At 41.0% G+C, this 18,565-nt stretch overlaps 1 protein-coding gene across 1 annotated transcript in view; it reads right to left on the bottom strand.

Annotated features, from left to right (window-relative positions):
* PMFBP1 (polyamine modulated factor 1 binding protein 1) overlaps positions 1-17,351 on the bottom strand; it is a 37,111-nt gene extending 19,760 nt beyond the window's left edge. Inside the window, exons 1-4 of the mRNA XM_065898391.1 lie at positions 17,190-17,351; positions 8,003-8,245; positions 4,410-4,631; positions 642-812 (exon numbers count right to left, since the gene is read on the bottom strand). Of these exons, the coding sequence (XP_065754463.1) occupies positions 642-812; positions 4,410-4,631; positions 8,003-8,245; positions 17,190-17,207 (654 nt within the window). The 5' untranslated portion in view covers positions 17,208-17,351. The remainder of the gene's footprint in view (positions 1-641; positions 813-4,409; positions 4,632-8,002; positions 8,246-17,189) is intronic.
* Positions 17,352-18,565: the final 1,214 nt, after the last annotated feature.

Genomic DNA, 18,565 nt, shown 5'->3' with positions numbered 1-18,565 from the left:
TTTCTTTTGGAGTGGGTGAATGTGTACATGTTTTTTAAAATTAAAAAAAATATGAAACTTTTGTTCTTGTTTGTTGAAAATAATTCAAATAGAACCCAAGCATTGAAAATAAGAAGTGAGACTCTCCTATCCACTTATTCTCCCCTCTCTCACTTCTACTAAGGGGGAGGGGGCACTATTGGCAATTTACAGTATATACTTCTCTATTGCGATCAAAGACCTTAAAAAACAAAAGTGGGATTGAGCTATACATAAGATTCTGCAACTTTTTCTCAACAGTGTATCGCAAACATCTTCCATGCAGCCCTTACAGATCTGCTTAATCTTTTCCCTTGGCTGTGTGTTATTCCATAATATGGATAGCTCTTTAATCATTCCTCTTAATCTCTTTAACTATTTCCCTACTGATGGACACCCTGGTTGCTGTGTGAGATTTTAAGTCTCTTTAGAATCTCAAACTTAGTGTGGGTTGGGGGATGCATACCATGGAGAGTATGAACAAGAGGCAGGGACATGAATATGTAAGACATTTGAGGAGTACTGGAAAAGAGATTACTTTAGGTGACTCTTTTCCCCTCCTCTCTTTCCTCATGGCTTTATTTTGGGTCTCTTGGGAAAATGTTCTAGAAGGAGACACTTACCAAAGCGTTACTGCAGGCTAGCTTATTTCGAAGTTCCTTTATTAGATCATCCTGTTCAGAGACCTTCTGCCAGACTTCAGATAGTCGTTTCAGGGTCTCCTGATGCTCTTGAATCATGCAGGGAGAAGTGTGTATATGCACCTTTGAATGATCACCATTACTCTTGGGCTCCTGGGATATTTAAAAATAATAGGTTGATTTTGTTCATAATTTTTGAGTCAATTTCAGAATGCCATGAACATGGAAGATCTCTAGACCTGTATTCTAAAAGTTTATATTCATATATGTGAATCAGAGCTTCCTTAACAAAAGAAAAAAATTAAGTGCACACACGGTAAAAAGTTCGAAGCGTTCACAAGAGAATACACTGAAAAGTCAGTCTTGACCCTCCATGACACAGGTCCCCTTTTCCATGACGGTCTGTGTTACCAGTTTTTTGTATATCCTTCTGGGGATAATTTATGCATATTTACATATGCGTATATGTATACGTATATAACCCTCTACTCTTCCCCCACCAACTGAAAGGCTTCTGCACACTCTTCTAAACATTGTGTTTTCACTTGGCAACTTATTTAGGATATTTTCCATATTGCTGTTTGTGGATCTATCTTACTCTTCTTTTAAAATTAATTTCAAACTGCACGAGTAATACACACACACATATATATGTAATCTTTCTAAAACATTGTAATGTTACAGGCAAGTCTAAATTTCTCTTTGACCACCACCTCTAATCCCATACTTGCTGCATTCTCCAGAGATGACAATTTGTGCATATCCTTCTAGAACTTTATACATTTACATACATATAAATGAATATTGTAGAATACATATATTATTTTGTCTTTTTGAAACATTTTTTTTCTCAACAAGATGCCTTAGAAATGTATCCATGTTAGTACATATGCTTTTATCTTGCTCTTTTAAATTGCTTTTAAAGATGTTTATCCAGTCTTCTATCGATGGGAATATATGTTGCTTCCAAGTTTTTTCTAAAACGAAGCTGAAATGAATATTTTTGCACATAAATCTTTGAGTACCTATTCTAGTTTACGTGTAGATTAAATTTGTAGAAGTAGTAATCTATTTAAATTGGATCTATTTAAAACTTTGATATTGCACAATTGTCCTTCAAAGAAAACATACCAATTGACACTCATCACCATGAATATGGCTGTTTTCCTAGAAGTGCGTTTTTTAAAAAAATGTCTTTCTCTAGATCATCTGAAATCATGCATGAAGGTTACTACCTGTTCACTGGTCTGCACTAATAATGGGGTGAACTGATGCAGACAGGCAAAAAAACCCAAAAAGTCCTAGTTTGGACGGTAGATACTTTCTCCATTAAACTGTCTCCCTAACTGGGCTTTTTCAGGCAAAGTTAGAAATAGTTCATGTTCACTAAGCATGAAAGCTGCCCATGAGTGTATAAATAATTCAGTGTCTATGTGGAAAAAGGAATGGAAAACAATAAAAAAGTTAAGAAACAGTAAGATGATACTCTTATTATGTATATATAAAAAAATATATATGTATGTGTGCATTATATATATATGTGTATTCCAGGTGGACTAAAGCTAAAAACATAAAAATACAAAATTATAAAAGTGCTAGGGCTTCCCTGGTGGCGCAGTGGTTAAGAATCCGCCTACCAACGCAGGGGGCACGGGCTCGAGCCCTGGTCCAGGAAGATCCCACATGCTGTGGATCAACTAAGCCCACGTGCCACAACTACTGAGCCTGCACTCTAGAGCCCACATGCCACAACTACTGAGCCCACGTGCCACAACTACTGAGACCACATGCCTAGAGCCTGTGCTCTGCAACAAGGGAAGCCACCGCAATGAGAAGCCCGCGCACCACAACGAAGAGTAGCCCCCGGTCACCGCAACTAGAGAAAAGCCCACGCACAGCAACGAAGACCCAACACAGCTAAAAAATAAACAAATAAAATAAATAAATTTTTAAAAAGTGCTAAAAGACAATATAAGATAAACTTTTGCAATTTTGAGGGTAATGAAGGCCTTCCTAAACAAAACATAAAACCTAGAATCTATAAAGAAGAGCTAAGAGATTTAACTTCATAAAAATTCAAAAGTTTTGTATGTTGAAAAATACCATTAATAAGAGAAAATGAAAAGTTACAAACTGGGAGAAAATATTTATAACTTATATAATGAAGCATTATTACCTGTAATATATTAAGAACCTCCTATAAGTCAACACAGAAAAGACTAACAACCCAATTAAATAATTGGTTAAGGATTTAAAAGCAATTCGTAAAACAGAAATCCACAGGACCGATTCACTTATGAACAGGCTCATTACTTCATTCACAAGGTGGGAGCTGTGATGGGTCTCCCAGATCCCCTTCAGCAGTGAAGGACTTACTCTTCCAGCTGCTGGGGGCGATGCCCTAAGATAGACTCAGCTGTCAGCCCTCTTGGGGATTGCCTGGGCTGAAGAAAACTTTTGCCCAAGGTCATGTCTCTCCCTAGGAAGACAGCTCACATCCAATCACTGACCAACATGGAGCTATAAAGGCCAGCTCCCTTCTCCCCAATTTAGAATAGCTCTAAAGGTCCTTCCAGCCCCAGAGGTCTCCATGAGGTTGGCTGAGGCCTTTGCTAGGACCATCAGAGCCCAGCTTCTCCATCTGCCCAACCCTGCTTCCTTCCCCTTCACAGGTGTTGATGCCAAGAGCTTTCTCTAAAAACGTCCTGTATACCAGTCTGTCTCAGAGTCTGCTTCCTGGGGAACCCAACCCACAGCTATTAGAACTAAAGGAAAAAAAAATTGAGAAAATGAGAAAATCTATTTTTTTTCCCCATGCATCAGTTTAGCACAACTTAAAAAGACTGAAAACATACCCTGTGAGTGTAGGGAAATTACTGTTGGTAAAAGTGTAAACTGGTAGAACCTTTTTGGTGTTCAATTTAGAAGTATCTTTAAACATTAAAAATAAGCATTTCCTTTAACCCAGCAAAATCCCACTTCAGGAATTAACCCCGTAGAGATAAAGATGTTCATTTACAGCTTGTTTGTAGTAGACAAACAGGTCAGTAGATGGTACAGGGTACAGTCATACTACAGAATACAAGGTAGTAACTAGAAGAAATCATCAAGATATACATTTAGAAAGCAAAGTGTAGAACCATATTTATAAAATGACTCATTTATGTAAAAAGAAAACTCTAACTTTTTACATAGCAATAGGATGGGGAAGACTGCCAGAACATTTCGGGTGATTGCCTAGGGGGAGAAGAGTGGAGTGGAGAAGGCTGAAGGTAGACTTTTACATTTAATCTCCATAATTCTGTCTAGAGAGCCTATATTGTTGTATTACTTGTGTAATTTTAAAAAGCAATTGAAAGAAAAAAGAAACAAGTTCAGTCACTTCTTTGCTATGTTTTGTGGCTTTCTCCTCCTATTTGATCCTGAAGCTATGGTTTCCATGAGTCCTGTGACCTGGAATAGCCCCCTGCCGGACCCCCATGGCAACATGGAAGATTTGAGAGCTCATTTGGTAATTCACTTTCTGCCTTATTTGAAGTTGTGGCTCCTTAAATTAATTAAGGAGTCTTAAAATTCCTAAGGAGCAATCTTACAGGAGATGTGAAGGCTGGAAGTTCAAAACTGAGGGCTACAAAATTCAAGGGAAGGAATGACAACTGGTTGAAGGTTTGGGTTTCTGGCAGAGAGGCTGGGACTGTTACAGGGACCACCTGGGAGCTCCTGGTCTGAGTGGTCTGGTTTAAGTCCTACCTGACTGACGATCCTGCTGAGCTCCCCCTCCAACATCTTCACTTGGCACTCCAGTAACTCGATGCTGCTCAGGGAAGTCTGGTATTTATCCCTGTAGAGGTTTAAGCTCCTTTCTAGGGAGAGGATTTTGTCCCTGGCCAAGGCGAGTTGCTCCTGGGCCAAATGGAGCTTCTCCCCTGTGTTCTCATTACGATTTCCCATTTCTTCCTCATAGAGAATCACCTGTTGGTGTAGGAAAAAACAACAACACTGAACCCATAGAAGCATCTAACGAGGAAAGGATATTGCTATAAGACCACATGCAGAGGAGTCTCATATCTTAACTAGAAACCCAGATGCAAAGAACAGGCCCAGCTCAGACCTAAAAACTACAAGACATAAAATCAGAATGTTAATGATTAGAAATTTTTTTTAAAAGTTTGTCCTGTTTAGATGGTGAGCTTCTTAAAGGCAGGGACCATATCTATTTCTCATTCTGTCTGGTATGTAGTTAATTCAATAAAGACTTGTTAGTTGATTAATAAGAATGAATGTATAGCTCCATTTTTTAAGGGCTTAAAATGCCAGTATTCTTTCTTTCCTATGTATTCTCTAGAGGTCTAATTTAGAAAATGTGGAGCTCCTCGTGCACACAGGCCCATGTCAGCAAAGTTCCCTAGAGATAGTGGGGGAACATGACCCGAAGTTCCACTGGGATTTGCAGCATCCTTATTTAGGTTCTTTTTCTTCCTAATCAATTAATTAGTCAACCAACTGACAGATATTTATTGAATGCTCATGAGCACTGTTTTGGGTGCTTAGGGGTAGGTATACCTATATAACATAGGCTCCTCCCTCAAAGAATTTACAAACTCTTACAAATCGGGGAGAGATACGATTTAAAATTAGCAAACAACTGTTGAGTGAGCTAAATTGTATAGCTTGAATTGTATGTGTTGAAAAAGTTAAGAGCAGGAGGGTCATCAGGAAGGCTTCATTTGGGTTCAAATAGTTCAGTAGAAGTCAGACAGAACACATTTTATTGGTCTAAGCTAATATATTTGCTGCCTGTCATTTGAGATTCGTCTTGGGAGAAGATCATTTAGTTTGAGGTGTTTATTTGGTAAGGAAAAGAGGAAAGGAATATTTTATATTCAAACGTTTATAATGGAAGCTCATATCCCCTTGACACTCACCATCCCTTTGCATGCTAACCCCATTCCAACCACAAGCATCTTCAACTCTTTGCCTGAGCGTTGCTCTGGCCCCAGGAGTCCACTCAAGCAGAGGAGCAAGACAAGGCAAGTGACAAGCACTGGGGAGTTTAATACCCTCAGGTGCAACTCTCAAACGATGACTGGGGTGGTTGGCTGGGATCAATCTGAGGGGTGTTCTACATTATCTCCCAGAATTCTCCAGAGGGATTGAACCCCAGTTTCCCATAGCAGTGATCCTCTTGATTTTCTTTATGGGCTTCCCGCCTTTGTTTGACTCACTTCCCTATTCTCCCACCATGCTTCCTGGGATCACCTCCTGAATTGACTAGTACTTATATTCATCTCCTTAAGATCTGTTGTTGGGAAACCCAACATTAGACAGAAGTTTGATACTTCTGTGAACAAAATATTGGGGGAAATTGGCAGAATGCCTAAAGTAATTTTTCCAAAGTTTTCCCATTTTGTGACTGCTGCTTGCCGAATCCCACACCTTGACTTTATTTGGGACAATAGTGAGCCTCACTAAAACACTGCATTTCCTTGCCTTCCTAAGAACTAGCTGTAGCCACGTGACTAATTCTCGCCGATGGTATATAAGTGAAAGTGTTGTGTGCGGCTCCTGGGAAGTGTCCTTAAAAGGGAGGAGTGTGCCTTTCTCTCCCCACCCCACCTCCCACCCGATTATTTGGAATGAAGATGTGATGGTTGGAGCTCCAGCAGCTGTCTTAGGTGAACTAGAAAATGGAAGCCTTGGGCTGATGATGGTGGTGCTGAAAGACAGAACCCTATGTATCTGATGAAACATGTAGTTACCATAACAGTCCTAGACTACCTCTCTCTGACCTTCTTTTATATGTCATAGAAATAAACTATCTTATTTAAGACACTATTACTATGGGGTTTTCTGTTATATGCAGCCAAATAGAATCCCAACTAATTCAGGGTGACTTTATCTAGGCTGGACTCTTGTTTAAGTTAAGATGAACCAGACAGTTTTAACACAGCCCTGCATTAGCTTTATTAAACCATGGTTTATGCTCACAGGCTTTGTCCCAGATTATATTATGTAGGATAACCTTTCTTTGTTCCTTTCCCTCCCAGTCCTTTTCAGCAAATTCTTATTGGTCATAATATTTCCTTTAAAAAAAATTCCATGTTCTTTAAGGCCCTTCATAAAACCCCTGGAATTAGTTCTTAAAACAGCACCATTCAAGATAGCCCTTGGAATTTTATCTTTAAGGGCAGAGGAAGAAAATGCCAGAGGAGGCTGCCTGTCCCATTCCCTTTTTTTTTTTTTTTTAATAAATGTATTTATTTATTTATGGCTGCGTCAGGTCTTCGTTGCTGCGCACGGGCTTTTTCTAGTTGCGGCAAGCAGGGGCTGCTCTTTGTTGCGGTGCGAGGGCTTCTCATTGCGGTGGCTTCTCTTGTTGGTGGAGCACAGGCTCTAGGCGCGTGGGCTTCAGTAGTTGTGGCATGCAGGCTCAGTAGTTATGGCTTGTGGGCTCTAGAGAGCAGGCTCAGTAGTTGTGGCTCACGGGCTCTAGAGCGCAGGCTCAATAGTTGCGCACGGGCTTAGTTGCTCTACGGCATGTGGGACCTTCCTGGACCAGAGCTGGAACCTGTGTCCCCTGCACTGGCAGGCGGATTCTTAACCATTGCGCCACGAGGGAAGTCCCTGTCCCATTCCTTTGAACCCATGGTTTTACTACTGCCAGTGCTATCACTTCCCAGCTGATTTTAGTTCTATGACTTTGGTCTTTGGAATTTACTTGGGATTCTACAAGGATGATACTTTCTGGTTTAAAAAAAAATACTATCCTCGGACATGAATAGAAATGAATGTCCAGAATGTACTTAAGCTAAGTCTACGTGATCTAAAACTCCAGTCTGAAAAAAATGACTGATCTGGTACTGTCAGTGATTGACTCAAGACTCAGTGTCTGGTTATCTTATCAACTGTGCAAGTGTCAGGAATTTATATATGACCCAAACTTGATTTTTCTAAATATGATTGACTTAATGGACCTTATACCTCCTTCATAACCCTCAGAGAACCAGAGTCTTTTGCATTTAAATTGCCATGGTAATAGAATGGAGATGACAAACCTACATGCACACCATACACATATATGTGTGTGCACACACACATGTACACACATACCACATACCCCATGTGCATTAATACTGGAGCTTTCACCCAATTATGCCATTCTGTTTAGTTCCCTCTGTTCAGCTTCAAAAAAAATCAAGAATTAAAGAGGGAAAGTTGATAAAACCTGCTCAAGATGCTGTGAAGCTCTTCTCTAAGTCCAATGCTTGCTTTCTAGTAGCTTTGGCCTGATTTCTGTAGGTACATGGGCATATGGGACATTTCCATAGTTACTTTATTTATACCTCATCTTCTTTCATCTTGCAGTGATGGTGGAGAATAACCAGGTCGGAAGTCTCCTTCTCCAGGATGGACTGATACTGCAGGAGGGAACAGTAAGAAGTCTGCAGCTCCTCGGTGCGAAACTCCAGTTCTTGCTGAAGGGCCAGCAACTTTTTCTTGAGTTGTTGGAGTTGTCTCAGATGACACTGTTTATTGGGCTCAAACTCCATGTGTGACTCCTCAAATGCTGACACTTGCTTCTTATTCTGTAATTGAGATCAAATATACAGAAAGGCTTTAGACTGTCACCAAGCAGGCATTCATTCTTTGATCTTTTTCATTTGTTCAACCATTCACATCCATCTATCCATCCATTTATCTTTTCATCTCCAGAGCACTTATTAAACATTTCACTCTATTCACAATTAAACATCACTTTGCACTTTCACTCTATGGGAAGGATTTAAAAGAAGGAAAAAACCATAGTTTCTTCCTACTATTTAGATCTACCATTCCTATTATGTAGGTCAGAAGAAAAAACATTCACATAAAGAACCTAGAGAGTAGTATAAAGATACACTCGATAATATGCTTATGTTTTGTCTTCACGTATAAAGATAACACAATTGACCTGGAAGGGAATGAATTTCTGGTTATGGTTCTTGGACTAAACTTGATTATTAAAAATGCCCAGATAAAAGGACAAACTCTTGGGGAAATAGCTTTCTGGAATGCTGGGAAACGGGAGGCAGAGATATTGTTCAGGCACATCTGGGCACTGACTCTGTCTCATTCTGAAGGCAGATGTGACCTTGCAGATGCTGAGTGTGTGTGTGTGTGTGTGTGTGTGTGTGTGTGTATGTGTGCGTGTGTATGTGTGTGTGAGATCTCTCCCTGCCAGTCTACAATCAACCTGAAATGCTGCCACACCCCACCTACATTTTCATTCATGCATATGTTGAACACCTACACTGTATCAGGTATTCTGCTAATAGGACACATCCCTGAGTTGTTTATTCTAGTACAATTGAGATCTTTGCACTGATGCTTCTATATTTTCTTTCCCAATATTCCTGGTTGAAATGGAGCAGGACCCTATGGTCCTCCCCTCCATGTGCTCTGCCTGCCTTTTGTCTGTAGAAAAACTTTAGCCAAAGAATAAGTTTAATCAGAGAAGTGAGAAAATGCAGAAGCAAAGTAAAGCAGTCAAACAAGACCGACTAATAACAGTTTAGTCATTAAACAAAGTCAAGGACATTTAGTTCCTCCTCAAGGGCTATAGATAATATTCTGAGCCGTATCCCTTGAGCTGTCTGGTAGATACTGAAACCCCCAGGTGAAAAAAGTTAATTACATGATGACCAGACTGTAGCCATGACATAAGCTGCCACAATTCTGAGAAATGGGCTCAAAGAAGTGGGAACAAACCCACCCTGGAACTGAAGATTAACTGTACCTAAAACAAACAAGATGATGCTGGTCAGACCCACCGATGACCAATTTCAAGGTGACGGTCAGGGCTGACTGTGCTGTTTCTGCATGCAGCCCCCTCCCTCCACATATACACCCCTGAAACTCTGCTTTAAAAGCTCTTGCCCACTGATTGTCAGTGGGGGGAGTCAGTCTTTGGATGTGAGTCTGCCCTCCTCCCCAGTTGCCAGCCTCTGAAATAAAGCAGTTTCCTTTTACCAACCTTGCCTCTTGAGTATTGGCTTTAGAGTAGCGAGCAGTCAGATCCCACTTTCAGTAACATGGTGACATGTGGAAGAGAGGGGGGTGAAGAGGGTGGCCTGTAGGCATTCCTTAGCGCCCTTCTCTGCTTACTGTCTTCCTACTTAACACTTCCCTGGCATGTCCTTAATGTGGCATTTCATATTCTGCCTTGCATTGTAATGATCTCTGTGCATCTTATCTTTTAATTAGATTATAAATTCCCAAAGGGCAGGGGTTATGTCTACTCCTATAGGGCCTAGATTATAGATTCACACACAGCTAGGTATTGGAGGAAAGAAAGAAACAAAATAGAGAATAAGCAATCTCACTGGCTCACAAGAATTTGAGCTTGTGGCCTTGGCCTCATTAACAGAGTAATTTCAAATTTTTTTAAAATAAACTTTTTTAAATCGGTTTATTGAAGTATTCTCTATATATCATAAAATTCAACTACTCTAAGTGTATGATTCAATGATTTGTAGCAAATTTATAGAGTTGGGCAACCATGATTGCAATCCAGTTTTGGAATGTTTCCATCGCCTTGAAAATTCCCTCATGCCCATTTGTCACTCCCATTGCTACCCCAGCTCCAGGCAACCACTACTCTGTTTCCTGCCTCTATGAATTTGCCCTTTCCAGACATTTCATATAAGTGGAATTGTATAATATGTCATATTTTGTGTCTGGCTTCTTTCACTTAGCATAATGTTTTCGAGGTTCATCCAGGCTGTAGCAAGAATCAGGATTCTGTTCTGAATACTGATTTTTACTGCTGAAGAGTATGAATACACCATACTTTGTTTATCTGTTCACCAGTTAATAGATAGCTGGATTGCTTCGGTTTCTATTATGAGTAATGCTGCTATGAACATTAACATGGTAGCTATTGTGTGAATATATTTTCATTTAGTTAATTTGTTTAGCAAATATTAAGGGAACACCAGCTATGTGCCAAGCACTCGACTAGGCAATGGGGATACAGAAGTATATAAAACAGAATCTCTGCCTTCAAGAATTTTGCATCTACTGGGGGGAATGTGTGGAGGGAGAGAGAGACAGAGAGAGGGAATGAGAGAGAGAGAGAGAGGTAGCAAATTACAGAAGTAAGTTATGTAGTTTATTAAGAGGAAAAAGTGCTGTGGAGGAGAGTAAAGCAGGGGAGGGAGATGAGGAATGCCAGGATGGAGGAAGTTGTAATTTGGAATTAATTTTGTTCTCATGGAAGATCGCTTTGAGAAGGTGACATCTGAGTCCAGGGAAGGCAGGGAAGGAGCCTGGTGGGAATCTACAACAGGAACACTCCAGTGAGAGGTAACAGCAGGTGCTAAGGCCTGGAGGTGGGAGGGGCCTGGCGGTGTTTGAGAAGCCACTTTGTTCTGGCTGGAGCAGAGACAGTAAGGGGGAGAACGGTACCAGATGAGGTGAGAAAGGAAAGGGAGGTGAGGTCCTCTAGGACCATGTAGGCCTTTCTGAAAATTTTAACTTTTCCTTTTAGGGAGGTGAAAGGCCAGTGGAGTATACTGAGCAGAGAAGTGATGTGATCTCCTGTAGATGTCACAAAGGACACACTGGCTGTTAGATTGAAAATGAACTGTAGGGAGTCAAAGATAGAAGCAGGGAGACCAGCGTGGAGGCTACTGCAAGAATCCAGGTGAGAAGTGACGGCGGCATGGACCAAGGGAGGAGTTGGGAGAGATGGCTGGATTTTAGATGTATATTTGAAAGTAGACTCCACAGGATTTGCTTCTGCGTTAGATGTGGGATGGTGGGAGATAATGGTCATACAAGGCAGGATAACTCCATGGTTTTTCTCTGAGTAACTGGAGAGATGGAGTGTTAAAGAGATTAATTCAGTAAGAGCTGGGACCCAAAAGAGAGAAAATCTTCTGTAGTGAGAGTGGGTGGAGACAGCACAGATAAGATCAGGGAGGCTGATCAGCCCAGTTCAGAGCCAGAAAGACAACAGCTGACTGTGTCAGTTCAATCTGAAAGAGAAGACAGAAAAGGCACCACAATGGTCACCAGGCAAAAAAAATCCCAGGCAAAGACAAGCTGAACCCTTGGCCTGAGAGAATTCTTTCCTAGGCCAAACAAAGCTGAATTTTGTATTTACTCTGTGTAGCTACAATTGCCAACGTTTATAATAAATGTTTTTAGTTAAGTGCTTTCATCCTTTTCAAGATAAGAATTGTGCTATTCTTACAACTCATCTGTGAATGAGGTTCAGAGAGAAGGGACTTGGGAGTGGGGTGTGTGTGTGTGTGTGTGTGTGTGTGTGTGTGTGTGCTCAGGTGTGCATGCACAGAAACATATATGGGGGAGGTTCTCAAGAGCCCAAGTCCTCTGTCTATACAGGTAAACTCTGGGGTGGGGAGCTAATCGGAAAAAGACGTGGTCACGAATAAATACTTAATGTGGGTAGAACTAAAGCAAAGGAGTGAACATCTGGTGTATGGTTACTGCAGAAGGGCTTATTTTAGTAAAGCTAATACCCAATAAAATCCTTACCAAATTTTGCTCCAATCCTGTTTCTCTTGGCTTTGTTGACAGTGACTTGATCTCTGAAAACTAAGAAACAGGATTCCTGGTCCTTCTAGTGCTTGTGTGCAAGTATTGATTTGGACCTGCCTCTCCACTGCTGGATGTGTATGACCCAGTTGAAAACTGACTAATCTCCTCATTATATTCTTTCTCTGCTTTCCCTTATATCCATGTCCCCACTGTGTCTTCATTACCCAAAAGAATAAGAGAAATGCTCTTCTTTTAAAGAAGTCAAACTCTTTCCTTAGGGCTTCCCCTCCAAGTACATCATCTATACTTTGGTGTGTTCATAATTGTTCTTTGGCTTTAAAGCCTCCTGTGGGTAAAGAATGTCCTTTCCTAGTATAAAGCTTAGTAACCTGGCAGTGATACTGGGGAACTGCTAATCATCTCTTCCTCAGAAGACATGTTAAAACTTCTGGGTTTAATTTTGGTTTGAGGTAATATAAGAGACCAACCAGATGATGAGAGTTCACTAAAATCTTTCAGTACAGGGCAAAGGTAGCACCTGATCTAATTTGCCTGCTTATAAAGATCCAAGAACTGCTCATACCTGCAGAGAAACTAGAGTTTTCTTGGATGAGAATTAAACATTTGCACACTGTAGATACCTATGGGCTTAGGAGTCAAATTTCAAAGACTTGGAGAAATGCCTAGACTTATCTGAGACCTATTAAATTTCTACTTATTTATCCTTAAGTATTCAAAAGATTATTTTTCTTAATTCTACATGAATAGAAAATGACATACTATGGATTAAGCCTGAATTTCACTTACATTTGTACCAAAAAGCAGTGTCACAAAGGCATCAATGCATTTTCTACTGCTTCTTTGTCCTCTTTTTTAAAAAAGTTTTCTTTAGAGTGAAGACATAGATATTTTACTAGATTCTGCTTTGACCTTTAAACTGAGATCTGGAGAAAATGAGCAAGTTGGAAACAGTCTCATGGAAGTAAGATTAGTTACTAAAATGACTATCCAGGGTTGGAAATGATTCCAGAGGCCATCTGGTCTACCAGTGTTTCTCAGCTAGATTTCTGTCCAGGCCTCAGTTGTCTTAAAAGATAGAGACTTGGCCACCTGTAGGAACTGTTGCCATATTTAGACTACTTTTCAGCCCTACTTATGGTCAAAGAGATTATAGCTACTGCTCCCTCCTTGCCTATGTGGCCACTTGATCACAGAAGAAAATTAATTGGCCTGGCATGATTCGTCTTTTGAAAAGTCATGTTGGTTTCCACCCAATACTTTGTGCTTTTCAAGTTGATGCTAATTGATTGATGTTAAGTTCTATATTTTCCCTGATATTGAAGTTAAGTTGACAGGTCTATAATTACCGGGATTGTCCTTTTTCCCTTTTTAAAAAGATGAGCACTGCATTTACCCTTTTTCAGTCTACAGGGACTTTCTTTATCCCCTTGAGTTCTCAAAGATAATTGCTAGCAGCTATGTAATAACACCTGCCAATTCCTTAAGTACTCTTTATTTATTTATTTATTTATTTTGGCTGTGCTGGGTCTTATTTTTTTTTTAACATCTTTATTGGAGTATAATTGCTTTACAATGGTGTGTTAGTTTCTGCTGTATAACAAAGTGAATCAGTTATACATATACATATGTTCCCATATCTCTTCTCTCTTGCATCTCCCTCCCTCCCACCCTCCCTATCCCACCCCTCTAGGTGGTCACAAACCACCGAGCTGATCTCCCTGTGCTGTGCGGCTGCTTCTCTTCGAAGCATGTCATCAGGCCCTGCTGCTTTACCTAAAGCCGGCTTTTCCAAATACTTTTAAACCATTTTATTCCCTCTCCTAGTTTGTGCTGACTCTTGTGCTCAGGTTAGCATTGCTCTGAAAACTGAATCCCTGCTGATTTTTATTTTTCTTCATTTAAGAGGAAAAGCCCCATCTTTTCCCAGTCATTGTCAGAACTTCTTTCCCTATTTTTGAGGTAGGAAGTGAGATATTTCCCATGTAAGCCTGGTTTAGCCTTATATCACTAGATAGGTTCACCTATTACTTTCTATATCTTCTACAAATTGCATTCCTTGTACTTTCTTATATTGGTAGAGTGTAGAACTGTGTGTTTCAGTGACATCCATTTCTTCTGGACACATCTTCATGGTTTAGACATTTTTCTTATCAGTGATCTCTATTTACCAGAGATTCACTTAAAAAAAAAAACCCTCTTTATTTTGGAATAATTTTAGATTTACAGAAAAATTCCAAAAGTAGTACAGAATGTTCCCATATACTCTTCACTCACCTTCCCCTAATGTTAACATTTTACATAACCATGGTACATTTGTCCAACTAGGAAGTTAACATTGGTAAACTGCTATTACCTATACTACATAGTTTATTTGGATTTTATCAGTTCTTCTACTATGTTTTTTTCTGTTCCAGGAGCCAATCCTAGATCCCACATTGCATTTAGCAATTTCTCTTAAAGTTTTTTTATTCCCAATGATTCAAAATGATATCTTTGTGTGATAATTTCCATCGAGTGTATTAATCTTTATATATTCAATGAATTACTTTTATCTGCAGAAATCAAATTTCTTACAGTTTTCTGCTAAAAATAATTCCTCAGTCCACTGCAAAGATGAGTTTGGCAATCCAGACTCTACTGAATATCAGGGTATTCTCTCCAAGCCACCGCCGGGGCCAAAGGAGCCTGGGAAACTGCTCTTTTTCTGGTTTCATCATCATTTTACTATGATATCTCTGTTGTCCTTTTCTCCTTTCACTTTAATGGAGGCACTTTTGATATGTGAGCAGGGTTGGGACTAGAGTGAGGCAAGTGATGTGCAAATTTAAAGGAGGCATTCAGTCTCAGGGTTGAGCAAGTACAGGGTTGGCACTTTTTGCACCCTAGGCACCTCACTTGGTTTTCCCTAGGCACAGCTCTCTCTGTTCGTGGGATTTGGAGCACAACGTATTCTTGATTTACAAGGTCACCTACCCTCTGCCTGCCACTCCTTTAGTTACGCATAACATCTGATATAATATTTTGATTTTTTCACACAACTGTGTCCTGAACTATGACCTCCTGCTTATTTCTCCAGCTCCTTGTCAGATATTAGTCAAAATTTCAGAAAGTCTTGGGTTCCCCCTTTGTTCCCATATTATATTTCCTTGTGGAAGGCAGATCTTGCATGATTTTCTGAGTAGATGAGTGTTAAATCTACATCTAATTGTGTATTTGTATTCGTAGTCTGCAATTTAAATTCTGCGCTAAGTGCTGGGGAAAAAAGAGCGTGTTTTAAAGCTTGCTTCAAGCTGTTCGACCTTCTTCTGGGCAATTAGAATAAAAATGTGACAATACCTTTCTCCCTCCAAGTTGCCAGGTACATTTATATGCCACATGGCTTTCCCTGACTGGGGGAATAAATAAACTTGCAACAGCAATGGTGAAAATATCTTAAAACGCTGAAAGAAAATAAATTATGGTAATATTCTTCCTGGGATCCATTTAGGAAAACCAATGGATTTTTCTATATTTGTGACTTCCTACAGAAAGGACAGTAGTGCTCAGTAAGACAAGGTAGAATTACTTTGTTGTTAGCATTTTTAGGGCATTGCAGAGGAACAATCTGTTGTTCTTATAGGGAGGTGGTAAGTCCCGGGAGAAGTCTAACAGACACAATTAAGAGAGACCAGGTCCTTGACTGCAAACGTTGAAGATGATGGTGATTGTTTACACAGCACCTAAGACGCTAACTTGGAGGTCTAACAACAGGTCTGTGCAACAAGTACCTGCCTTATGTTTGCCAAGGACTCAAGTCCCTAAGCAGAAATGAAGACTGCAAGTTAGGAGTTCTTGGCAACCCAAAGTGTTTACAGAGCTATGGGAAAATATCTCCCAGCTGGCTCCCCAGCTTGTGTGGAAAAATTTAGAGGCTGGCTTAAAGAGCTTGGAGCTAGAGTTTCCAAGGGAGAAAACCTCAGGGTGAAATGAAGTTGCCTCAGCTGATGAACTGCCTAGGCTATGGGTAAGTATTAGTTCAAAATCACAGTCTCAAGAAAGATGATCATGCCAGGAGGTCCTCCTGTTCAGGACAGGTGTTACTGAGTATCTTGGCTTGGGCACCTCTGGAAGCAAGTCCTATGGCAAGGAACCAGACGTCAAGTAGTAGCTTATGTGGAAGGTGATTTTAGGAAACTCAGGTAGGGGGAGCGGGGAAATGAACAAGGCAGGGAAGGAAACTGTGAAAGGGTGTGTGTTACCAACCTAGTTAGCACTGTTGGGCAACTGATGCTGGGCCCCACTGAGGAACTCTGGGACAGAGCAAAGAGCATGCCTGGAGTTATCTCCAGTGAGATAGGGCAAGGGAGATAGGTTATTTAATCAACCATCTCCCCATCAGTCATTGGTTGAGGGCTGCTTCTAGGGGTATTAACTCTTCTGTACTTCAGCTTGTCCTATGATTGGGTTCCTGCTTCCAGAAGAAAAGCTTGTAGTCAGAGAGCTGCAGGTGTGGCAATAAAGAGCTCCTGTTGCACCAATAGGAAGTGACATCTTGGAGCAAGTGGGATGGTTGTTATTTTCATGGGTGATTTAGAAGTTTGTCTAAAATCCATTAAGAGATGCTACTCTCTTTATATAACTATGATCTGGTCTTTTCAGGTCAATGGGCCTCAGATGCTGCAAAGCCAGGTGTGAAAGGCCAGATAAGGAAAAGACAGAGGCTCAGATGTAGATGACCTTGGAGATAGCTAGATGGAAAAATCCTGAGGGCAGGGATGGCATTTGTGTGTGTGTGTGTGTGTGTGTGTGTGTGTGTGTGTGTGTGTGTGTGTGTGTTAGGGTGTGTGTGTTTAATTCTTTCTCACTGCTTGCTCAATAAATGCTCTTGAATGACCAGTGGAAGAACTTTCTATTATTGGTCCTGCCCAAGGGGGCAGAGGTGGAAGCGGGGGGGCAGAGGTGGGAAACGGATGTTGAAGCCCTTACGTGGCCGCTGTCCATCATCTCCTCCTCCACACAGAGCTGATTCTCCTGCAGGGTCTTCCCCTGTCTCTTGCAGACATCGTGTAGATTCTTGATGTCAGCTTGCAGGCTCAAGAGCTTGCTGTTCAGGCTGCTCACTTCTCGGTCTCTCTCCCCGGCCTCAGCAGTCAGAAAAACAAAAGCATCAATTATGAACTATCAAGAAAATGCTTCCTTTCATTCACTGGTTGACAGAGACTTTAAATTTGCTGGAAATTTGTCCATCAACCCTTAGCTGTCATTACTCATCCAGCGTAATGTTTACACAGTATCCATTTGTGAGGTGTCCGGGTGCTCTGCATTATTCAGACAATTACTTATTTACATTAATTAATCTTCACCCACTACTGTGGGTGCATCATAGACGCTTCCCCTGCTTTTCAAGAGAAAGTCAGTGCCTAGAATAATTTCAGGTACCTAGTGGACTGTCTGTAAATATTAATGGCTCTGTCACTGATGAGATGAACATAGTGAGATGTCAAATGGACTTGTCGAGACTACAGTGAATCAGTGATGGAGTTGATGTGGCTTCTGAAAAGTCTCTTAACTTTCCCTTCTACCCACTAAACCAAAGACCTCCCTCACCTATAAACCTAGTGCTTTTCTTTGGAGACGTACACCAATGGGAATAAAAGTAAAATCCCTGGGCTGATCGCACAAGATCCCTGTCTTTGATTATGAGAGAAAAAGATTTGTTAATTACTGCTAGGTCAGATGGAAATTAGTGATCAAGATCAAAATAGAGAATGGGGGGCTTCCCTGGTGGCGCAGTGGTTGAGAGTCCGCCTGCCGATGCAGGGGACGCGGGTTCGTGCCCCAGTCCGGGAAGATCCCACATGCCGCGGAGTGGCTGGCCCGTGACCCATGGCTGCCGAGCCTGTGCGTCCGGAGCCTGTGCTCCGCAACGGGAGACGCCACAGCAGTGAGAGGCCCGCATAGTGCCAAAAAAAAAAAAAAAAAAAAAAAAAAATAGAGAATGGGGAGCATAGCAGCTTGGGTGGGGTTGGGGGTATACAGCTGTGGGAAGAGGGTGGGTGCCCTGTCATAGAGGACGCCACCTTCCACTCCCAGTGTTGTGGGTGACAACGGTGTAAAAAGAAATTAGCAAGAAGCCCTCTGTGAACCTGTCCAGTGCTTGAGTCCTATCACTGTGCAAACCTTTTGTAACACTCTTGAGGGCAAGCACTACCACCTCCAAGTTTTAGATATTGGAACTGTGGCTGGTGCTTTTATAGTAGGTGCTTGTTTATGTTAAATTACCCAGAGCAGGCTCTTTGGTGAGGATTCATGGCATCTATTCAAGAAACACTCCCAAGAGAAATCAGCAAGGAGGTGGGGGA

This window comes from Phocoena phocoena, chromosome 20, assembly GCF_963924675.1.
Source record: "Phocoena phocoena chromosome 20, mPhoPho1.1, whole genome shotgun sequence".
Classification (NCBI taxonomy): Eukaryota; Metazoa; Chordata; class Mammalia; order Artiodactyla; family Phocoenidae; genus Phocoena; species Phocoena phocoena.
This window is presented reverse-complemented; position numbering and strand designations above follow the sequence as displayed.